Consider the following 10,426-nt stretch of genomic DNA (forward strand, 5'->3'; position numbering starts at 1 on the left):
GAAGTAAGGCCAGGAACATTGGCGGTGGGTTTAAACTGTTCTATCATGGTGTGGATGGAAAGAGAAATGGTGTAGGGGTGATTCTGAGGGAAGAGTACAGTAAGAGTGTAGTGGAGGTGAAGCTGGAATTTGAAGGGGTGATGATAAATGTCATCATCAAAATTCTGGAGTGAATTAGATGCAGTGGTAGATGGTGTACCTAGAAATGAACGATTGGTGATTGGGGCAGACTTTAGTGGGCATGTAGGTGAAGGAAACAGAGGTGATGAGGATTTGATGGTAGGTATGGCTTTAAGGAATGTGGAAGGGCAGATGGTGGTAGATATTTGCTAAAAAGGAGAGATTGGAGCAAGGTGCACACAGGTGGACTATGTTCTATGTAGGAGATGTAACCTAAAGGAGATTGCTGAGAATGGAGCCACCAGGAAGGAGGAAAAGAGGAAGACCAAGGAGAAGGTTTATAAATGTGGTAATGGAAGACATGCAGGTAGTTGGTTTGAAAGATGCAGATATAGAGGACAGGGGGGTATGGAGACGGATGAACCGCTGTGGTGACCCCTAATGGGAGCAGCTGAAAAAAGAAGAAGAAGATGTGTACTGTATATAGTCCTAATATGAATAGTTTCTTTACTAGCCTCTTATTCTTTTTCTTGAAGTTAAATGTTGAAGGTATTTAAATGGTTTCTTCCACTACAAGACGTTCAGTAGAAACTCTCCATCCATGAGGTCTAATCTATAACAACTAGTGCACCTCACACTGCAAATAATTAGTAGAAATGTCAATAAATGTAGAGGATCTAGTGATGCAATTCTCTCAGGTAGATAAGCCTTTTCGTGAAAAAAAGCTTTTATGGTATTCTATATTGTACTGTACATTTAGAAAGAGTTTCAACCTTTGGTCTTTACTCAATACACAAGCCTGTAAATTGAGTCAATATGTTTTTTGACTCTTCCATCACCCTGCCTCAGATGAATCCATTTTTAATTTGCCTTGTTGAACACATGCTTACACACATCTATTCCATCTGTAATTAAATTATAATTTAATTGTAATATAAGTTTCATTCCACTCAGGTCATTCTCATACAGAAATGAAAACCTGCATGATGTAAATTCAGTCAATTTTATGTAATGCACATTATTATACATTTTCCATGAAGCCTTAGAATGCTTGGAAATAAACACAATTACTGTATATATAAAATTAGCACAAACTTTTCATTGTTATACCCTTCATGTTGACATCGAATCAGGTGTAATAGTGCAGCATAATACATGTTTCAATCTGTCATTGAATGTAGTTACTTAAAAATAATAATAATAATAATTCACTATAATAATAAATCAGAATTCACTAACATACAGTAACCAGTCGTGTACTGTATGTTCAGAGGTTTGTAGACACATGTTAAGTTTTCTATGAACTTTTCCATTCTATTTCACATTCATTTCCCCAATGCAATTATAATAACCTCCACTCTTCTGGAAGATGTTCCACTAGATATTAGAGTGTGTAGTTCCACTTTTCCACAGATTTGGGTCTCCTAGTTCAAGTGAAGGGAAAATTAAAAAATGTAAGGATGTTCTCCAGTTGAACAGCAGATGGAGACAAAACATCTTTTATTTCTGGTTTCAGCTAATTGCTCCTGGACACTTTTGAAAACACATTATTATTATTATTATTATTATTATTATTATTATTATTATTATTATTATTATTATTATTATTAAAGTAAGTTGTAGAATAAAAAACATAATCTGAGATACCTTTACACGCATATTTTTATACTTTCAAACTTTGCTTCCAGATCATTCAGCATATACAGTATATTCACAATCACATTATATTTCAGATAATCATCCAAGTTCAGGTCATGAATTTCAATTAACTGTACATTCTGAACATCATATTATGGACATAATCTGAACATCATATATAACATTATAACTAATAATGTAAATGGTGCCAGATACTGAAACTTACTGATATCCTGAATTTTTCACACACACACACACACACACACACACACACACACACACACACACACACACACACAGAATCTAAAATATGAATAGTGTTAAAAATCAAACTACCTTGTTTATTACAATTATTATTATTATTATTATTATTATTATTATTATTATTAAAGATAAAAAACTGCAACTGTGGTGAGCAGAATAACATCTCAAGCGGTATGGATTACAACCCCATTGGGTTCCACCGTCTCAAACCTGGACTGCTGAAGGTTGGAAAAATCTCAGAGTCATATTTGTCCAATCTAATAATTCTAGAGTCATATTAGTCCAATCTAATAATTCTGCAGTCAGTTGCTTTATAATTACTCAGTGCTCATTAGGAGTCATTCGAGTTAATTCACTTCTGTTCCACTAAAACTTGTGTTACATCATTAAATAGACAGGAGATAAGACGATTTAAGCAGATTAACTAATATTTACGCATTACAAACAAAAAGAAGCAAACAGAAGGAAATAAAATCCCACTCCTCCTTAAGCAACAGTAACACTGTATGATTATAGACTTTAATGTGTTGGTTTTTTCCCTTTCTCTGAGTTCCCATTGGATGGAGCATTGCCCTAGGCATTATAAAGAGTCATCACAGGAAGTTCAGAACGTTTTCTGTCGGAACCCTCACTACATCAAGGACAAGATGGTGAGTAGACCATGGAAATGTGTATTACTGTAATTAACTGTTTATATCAAATTTTATGTTTTTATTGATTTGTATAATTACCTATTTGTTAATATAATGTTTATTCATTTATTCCTTCATTATTAATATTTTTTTGTAGTAGTCGTAAGCCAAACTCAAAAAAAAAAAGATTACAACCTTTAGAGGTTTATATTATATTATATTATATTATATTATATTATATTATATTATATTATATTATATTATATCATATTATATATTATATTATATCATATATTATATTATATCATATCATATATTATATTATATCATATCATACAATACCGTATTATATTATATTATATTATATTATTTTATATTATATATTATATTGTATTGTATTGTATTGTATTATATTATTTTATATTATACATTTTTGAAACCGTCTAAATGTATGAATTAGTAAAAGAACAGGGGTCTAGGTGTGGCTCAGAAAAAAAGGGGGAACAATTCAGGTACATACAGATTAATTATGAGGATCAAATATAAAATTTTTGTGCACATTCTTTTTTTTATGTAACATTTACATACAAAATAGACCTGCAGTTAATTAAAATATGATCAAGACCGTGTGTGAATGGCGTGTCTTCCTGATTTAATGTCACCTAGCATTCCTGTCACCAATGCAATCATTTGTGTTGATCATTAACACTGGGCTTGGCAGGATACAGATAACCCCGTCTCCTATCCCAGCACTGACACCACTCTTATCTAACACTCAATAAAATGTTCAACTTCTACTAACAGAACAGGCTTTTTTATTGCAGGCCTGGAGAGATATAGAATATCCTGATCCTGGATCAGTTCCCTTTTTTTTTCAATGTTATCAAGTGTGTACTAGTTTGTGTTTAATTAAACAAGAATGTGTGTGTAGGTGTGAGATCTTACATCATGCTCATGTCTGTGTAGGTGTTCACTGTAAAGGACATGACCTTCAAGGCTGGTCAGGAGCTGACCATCTCTGGCAAACCAAAGTCTGGATGTAGTTTGTAAGTGATCTATCTATCTATCTATCTATCTATCTATCTATCTATCTATCTATCTATCTATCTATCTATCTATCTATCTATCTATCTATCTATCTATCCATCCATCCATCCATCCATCCATCCATCCATCCATCCATCCATCCATCCATCCATCCATCCAAATATAATAAAAATTCTAAGTTAAGCCAAATGTATTTTGCTAATCTAATCATTAATATATCTAAAGAATTTGTTGTCATATGATAGTCTGAAAAGAACTATCAAGAACAAGGAAAGTTTGTCATGAAAAAAATGTGTTACATATTCCAATGCCCAATAACTATGTGCTTATTTGGTTGTTTATTGGTTATGGATTGAGACCTGGCAACCCTGAACACCTGATATGTTGACCAGAGAACTAAGGTTTAATTAGCCATATATATATATATATATATATATATATATATATATATATATATATATATATATATATATATTTTTTTTTTTTTTTTTTGATCCACATCTAATTAATATAGAATTCGATCTAGATGTCTTGCTTGTTACTAACTAGCTAGTTTACATAGCTCATGTTAGTTCAACTTTATCCTTTCAGCTTTGACACTTTCTCAATACATGCACCTGTGTTGTGTTCTCTCAGGATCATCTCAAACATCAATCTTACAAACAATCTCTTATCTCTCTGCAGATTCTCCATCAATATCGGTCATGATTCTAACAACATCGCGCTCCACTTCAACCCTCGCTTTAACTACCAGAGCGACAGCAACATCATTGTGTGCAATTCCAATCAAGGAGGATGGGGCGAGGAGATGAGGGAACACTGCTTCCCATTCAGCCTGGACGAATCCTTCAAGGTGGATTTCAGCATTTAATACATATGAAATATAGGAAATATAACACTTCTGCTCGAGTTACGTTAAAGTAATTAAACGCTTATACATGCAACATTTACACATGAGCCACAAATGTTGTTAAATTGTGCATCTTCTCTAATTATAGGCGTTATTTGATGTTCTCAGCTAGATTATATTGCTTTTGTTATCAGTGAAGTCATACTGGCCATCTGTCATATAGCAAGACCTTTGCACCAGTGCACTTTTATTATCTATTCTCTTTTTGTCTTTATGCTGACAAAGAAAGCCAGAGGCCATAAAAGTAAACCAGTGATTATTATTGGATTCTGTACATTGCATTAGTGGAATATTTCTCCATCAAGAATATCTGAAACCTGTAATGAATGGCTGTGGCGTAGGGTCAAATCGTCTGAGCATTGGTAAAAATGCTCCTATTTGACCAGTTATTGATTCCAATTTTAATTAAAATATTCATTATAAGTTATATAATTGGCAGCAAATTAAGTAAAATGATATGAGTGAAATTTAAAGAAACATTTCAGAGTTTCTTCTATTTGGTACACCACAAACTTCAGGTGGTCCATTTTGTATTAAATAGTTTTTGCTGTTCAACATGGTTAACATCACATCCTTGCTTATATTTGATTAGAAATTGTCCAATTGTCTTACATATTTCCAAATTTTAAGATCTGTTTATATGGATTTATTTATTTTTTTAATCGGATTTTCACTTTTTTTTTGGTTTGGAAAAAAGAAAAATGTGTGAGTTAGAAAAAAAAAGCCCTTCCCCATTTGTTAGCATACTTAACTTGTTTAACATTTTTGGTCGTTTCTCTCTCTGCCTCTTTAACAGGTGGTGGTCAGCTTCAACAACGACCAATTTTATATCAAACTTCCTAACGGCACCATGATGAGCTTCCCCAATCGCTTTGGCGATGACAGCTTCAAGCACATTGACGTGCAAGGTGATGTCAAGGTTCAGGGCATCAAGATCAAATAAGGAGGTCTGCAGTGATTTTCATCCGAAGAACATCCAAGCAATGTGCTAGTCCATCCATCCTAAATATGTAATCTGTAACCCAGGCTTTTGTCACCATGTCTCTAAGTTGAGGGTCCTGGAAAAAAAACTTGTTTGGTGCATGATCCTGTCAAGTAGGGTGTCTAAACAGGAAGAGCTAAACAATTGTTAAAAAATAAAAAAATAAAAAAAATACATCAAATGTCCTGTCATCATACAGTATGCAAGATCATACACATAAAACAAAAGGAAAACGCTTGTACCTAATGTCGGTATTAGGGAAGTGGTAGCTCAGTGGTTGAAATGTTGTACTTCTGTTTAGAAGGTGATGAGTTTCAGTCCCTAGTACTCAGGTACTACTACTAATAAGGTACTTCCCCTTACCCTCAACTTCTCCAATAATGTACTGTAAATCACTCTGGATAAGGGCATCTGCCAAAGGGGTGTAATATAAAAAGACATTGCACTTCCAGCACCACCAAGCTGAAATTGCTGGGCCATTGAGGAAGGCCCTTAACCCTCAACTGTATAAATGAGATAACTGTAAGCACTCTGGATAATGGCATCTGACAAAATGCTATAAATGTAAATGTAAAACATGAACAAACCATAAACTTCAGTATTAATTAATGGTGTAACGAGGTTTCTATGTCCCAGTTCAGTTCAATTTCGGTACAGTTAGGTAAACATCATGACAGGGGAACATGTGAACATCAGCAGTTTAAACAATTTTAAATAAAATGCCTTGGTTAAATAATATATAAAATAATGCTTTATAATATTTTATAAAAATAAAATAGAATAAATCAAATAAATGCAATAAACTAAAGAGTCTAAATAAAATGAAAAAAAAGGAAAATATGTTTAGTTGTTTACATTTGTTAGACCCCATTTGGGTAATACAGATGTGTATTTAAGTGTGTGCCTGTTTCGTTTTACATTTAATATTTAATGTTTTAAAGATATGATTTACTTAACTGTTCTACTTACCCCACCACAATTCAACAAATGTTCTAATTCCTTCCATCCTTCACTTCCTTAATATGTGGAATTGTCAGGATTTTCAATGCTAAAGAATCCATAGTGCTAGTGCTAGCTGCTAACCAGGAAGCGACTAGTGGCTAACGCTAGCGCTATGGGTTCTTTTGGGTTTTCATGCATGCGCAAAACAAATAGTTTTTTCCAGTATGGAGTAAGTAGCCACAGTGACACTGCGCTAACTCTTAGTTTATTATTATTTTTTTTTATACCCCTGGCTAATACTAATACTACTACTAATAAAATGCACTCAAAGTTTGAGGCGATGACTAAACAAATATGTGGTCTGCCAATTAATACGCTCCTGAGGGATCACAGAGTTTAACTTTGTTTCGAACGTGAAAAGGACTGCATTCGGTTCACGTGTGTACCGAAAGAAAAGCTTGGTACTGAAAATTTTCAGTACGGATATGTGTTCCGTTACACCCCTAGTATTAATAGTGAATAACACTAATAATATTTCATAAATGTACTAAGATATTTTTAACGTTTATTTTCTGTCCCCTTCAAAAGACCCGACCATTACACTATTACATGGTTTCCAACAATTGACACAGGAAGATTTTGCACTGTATGCTGTAACGTAACAAAGTCACTTCACTGGAACCAATGTGGCCAAACCTGTTTCCTGTCAAAGTGAGCTGAATGACTACACCCAGGACTTCCTCACCAAACATCATGGCCCCGACATACACTCTTAATGCTGAATGAGCATAAAATCTCCACAGACACGCTCCAAGATCAACAAAATAGGTTCAGGGAGCATCAGGGATATTTACTGTACAGTATATGTGTGTGATGGTGTCCACAAACTTAAGATCCCAAACATACACAATATGGACAAACGTATCGGGACTATTTTTTTCAGCCATATTCGCTTCTTCAAACTTCTACAACAATTTTGGAGGCAGATATTCTTTAAATGTAAATATAAATGGATAAAAATAACATTCCTTATTAAATGGATACAATTGTTATGGTTGGCAAATTGTTTTGGTATGTAAGGAATAAAAGTATTAAGGATGTTGTTTGGGGTGGTAACACATTAAACCCTATCATCAAGAGCAGTTAACAGTGTATTGTCATTCTAAGCTTTGGAACCGGTAACATTGGCAAAATCAGTTCTCACCAACAAGTTTTGACCACACCCCTACTATCTACTATCTACCACTTTTACTTCCCTGGTTTAGTTGATTCCAGTTTGAGTCTCGTTTTGTGATGCTACCGAAATGATTTCACCAAGCCAAAGGTCATATGGTTCATCAGGCATTGTTCAGGTCAGCATTATCATCTCCTGTCACAGCTAAGTAGGAATAATTTGCATTGCTACTCGAAAAGCCCTGTGGCTGAGAGTGAGGAATTTGTCAGCCTGAAGAAACATTCCAGGGCATAAGGGAACAGTACAGACATGTTCAACCTCGAGATATCCATGACCGCATACACGAGAACATGCACATTATTTTCAGTTCGCATTCGAATCATACACACCATTTAATTGTTCAGAATGCACCTTTAGATGTTGAACATCAGGATATCACACATATATATCTTAAATATAAACAAAGCATTAAAGATAGTCCATGCTACAAATGAATTCAAATCCATGGCACTCTGTATGTTCATGAACAGTTCATCACATGGGGAGTCCATCACATACCAGTATTTATTAGAACATGTAAATTATTCAAGTCATTGCATAATCAGTGTGGTTGGGTCAAAAAAAGTCTTTGGTGATCTTTTATTGTGTTGAACCCTGGTCCTGGGGGAGCAACCAACAGATTCCCAACCCTGGTTTTGGAGTATCCCTTGGTCTTATTTTGCATTTTAGTGTTGCCCTTGTGCCCAATGCATCTGCTTAGCTAATAATAATCTTTGCTGAGTTTAGGTTGGTGTAATAGAACAGGGAAAAGGCAAAAAATATGCAGGATGGGAGGTTGGGAATATTAAATAACAAAATGCAGTTGTGGTATATTATTAAGTAGACGTTACCCATGTCCGTCAGATAATTTCACAGATAATTCCATCTAAACATCATTGATTCCTGACCCCGAGCCCTGGTCAATACGGCTCGAGCCTGAAGCCTGTCCCCGTTGTGCAAGGTAGTCTTTATAGTTGCGGGTAAGCAATGTGTAGAGCAGTGGATTCACACAACTGTTGCCGTATGTCAGGCACGTAACAAAGAAGTTGACGTAGGTGTGTGTGGCAGGTGTCAATGAGCGCAGGGATTCAGTTGAGAAAAGCTTGGCCATCTGCCAGCCCCAGAAGGGCAGGAAACATGCCCAATAGGCCACCACAATGGCGAAAATCATGCAGACGACCTTGTGTTTAAGCCTTTTCCGCCTAGATGGCCCAAAAGAGGTTGAAAGGCAGACGCTATTCTTGTTTCCTTTTCTTCCTTGCATCAGGTTGGACTGTGCTATCCAGTAGCACCGTGCCAACCCAATATAAAGCACCACCATGACTAGCCCTGGCACCAACATGCTTGTGAAGAAAAGAACAGTGAGGTAGGCTTTGAAAGCCTCGGGCGTCCATGTTGGAAAGCAAATGCGCTTGACTAGACCGGAGGCACCCGGACGCCCCTCCCGCAGCCTGATCATCACCATCATGGGTAGTGTGAGGACCAGGGCAGCACCCCAGATGGCAAGAGCTGCTAGCCAGTGTCGCCGGGCAGAGTTGGAGGCAGATCGACGAGCACGGAATGGCGATGCAACAGCACGGTAACGTTCCAGGCTCATGGCTACAAGAGCAAAGACACTTGCATGCATGGTAAGCAGGTCCAGGCTGAGCAGAACCCGACACCCTGTCTCACCGAAGAGCCAGTCATGGACAAAATAAGTGCACACCACAAATGGGATGGTGGCCAGGTAGAGCAGGTCAGCAGCCGCCAGATTAACAATGAATACGTACATCGAGCCGGAGCGGCGCAAAACCACAGAACGCATCACGCCAAGTGTGTAAACATTCCCCGCCACACCAAGGATGCACATGGTTATCAGGGTAGCACCGAGAAGAGGGGTTACCCACACAGTGCCTGTTCCACCTCCACTCGAGCCACTTCCTGTTCCACTGGTGCCCGAGTTGGAAGGGACAGAGATGCTGGCATTGGGCACCAAGCTCATGATCCACAGTATGGCACACCAATTAAATAGGCTAAGCAAAAAATAAATAAAAATCCAAGTAATTTAGTGGGTATTGTTGGGGGAGCAAGCTCCTCTTTCTTCAATTAAAACATCAACATTTGTAGACATGGCAGACTAGTCCTTAGATTTATCGATGCATGAATCTGAAACAATGTCATTATCCAAAGCTTGAAATGTCCAGTTGTTCTATCAAAGGTCAATGTCCGCAAAAAACGCTGAATCGACGTTCCTGGCAACATAAACACAGCTTTTCTGGTGTCCTTCATCGGCAATGCTTAGAGCTTCCAATGTTTTCATCCAGGCTTTTGAATTTGTGTCGTTCATCCAAAGCGATTTTGATAAGTGCCACGAGTTTGAGTTTTCTGCTTCAGTTAGCTTTCTTGCTAAGTGCCCTTCTCTCCTTTCCAACCGTCTCGTTCTCTTTGTCCCTCTTTCTCTGTCACTCGCCTCTTAAAACTCTCACTCGCACGTAAGTGCAACTGCACATGACATGTTAGATTTAGGAGACGCTCAAATCTGGGCTGCCCGATTCGACTTTGAACACCAGGGTGCCATTTCAAACGCCAGTGACACACACACACACACACACACACACACACACACACACACACACACTATCATACAACACTAAGAATAATGATCTTCATTTTTCGACTGTACCAGTACACAATGTTAA

At 36.8% G+C, this 10,426-nt stretch overlaps 2 protein-coding genes across 2 annotated transcripts; one reads left to right on the plus strand and one right to left on the minus strand.

Annotated features, from left to right (window-relative positions):
* Window positions 1-2,607: 2,607 nt before the first annotated feature.
* On the plus strand, window positions 2,608-5,767 carry lgals2b (lectin, galactoside-binding, soluble, 2b). The gene is made up of 4 exons (XM_046854307.1): window positions 2,608-2,672; window positions 3,621-3,700; window positions 4,386-4,554; window positions 5,408-5,767. Exons 1-4 carry the CDS (start codon window positions 2,670-2,672, stop codon window positions 5,552-5,554), a joined length of 399 nt encoding a protein of 132 aa, XP_046710263.1. The 5' UTR covers window positions 2,608-2,669; the 3' UTR covers window positions 5,555-5,767.
* Window positions 5,768-6,458: 691 nt separating this feature from the next.
* uts2r4 (urotensin-2 receptor 4) lies at window positions 6,459-10,331 on the minus strand. The gene has a single exon (XM_046853595.1). The coding sequence runs from the start codon at window positions 9,727-9,729 to the stop codon at window positions 8,635-8,637; it is 1,095 nt and encodes a 364-aa protein (XP_046709551.1). The 5' UTR covers window positions 9,730-10,331; the 3' UTR covers window positions 6,459-8,634.
* Between the last annotated feature and the right edge of the window lie 95 nt (window positions 10,332-10,426).

The sequence above is a fragment of the Silurus meridionalis genome, chromosome 1 (assembly GCF_014805685.1).
Source record: "Silurus meridionalis isolate SWU-2019-XX chromosome 1, ASM1480568v1, whole genome shotgun sequence".
In the NCBI taxonomy this organism is placed as follows: domain Eukaryota; kingdom Metazoa; phylum Chordata; class Actinopteri; order Siluriformes; family Siluridae; genus Silurus; species Silurus meridionalis.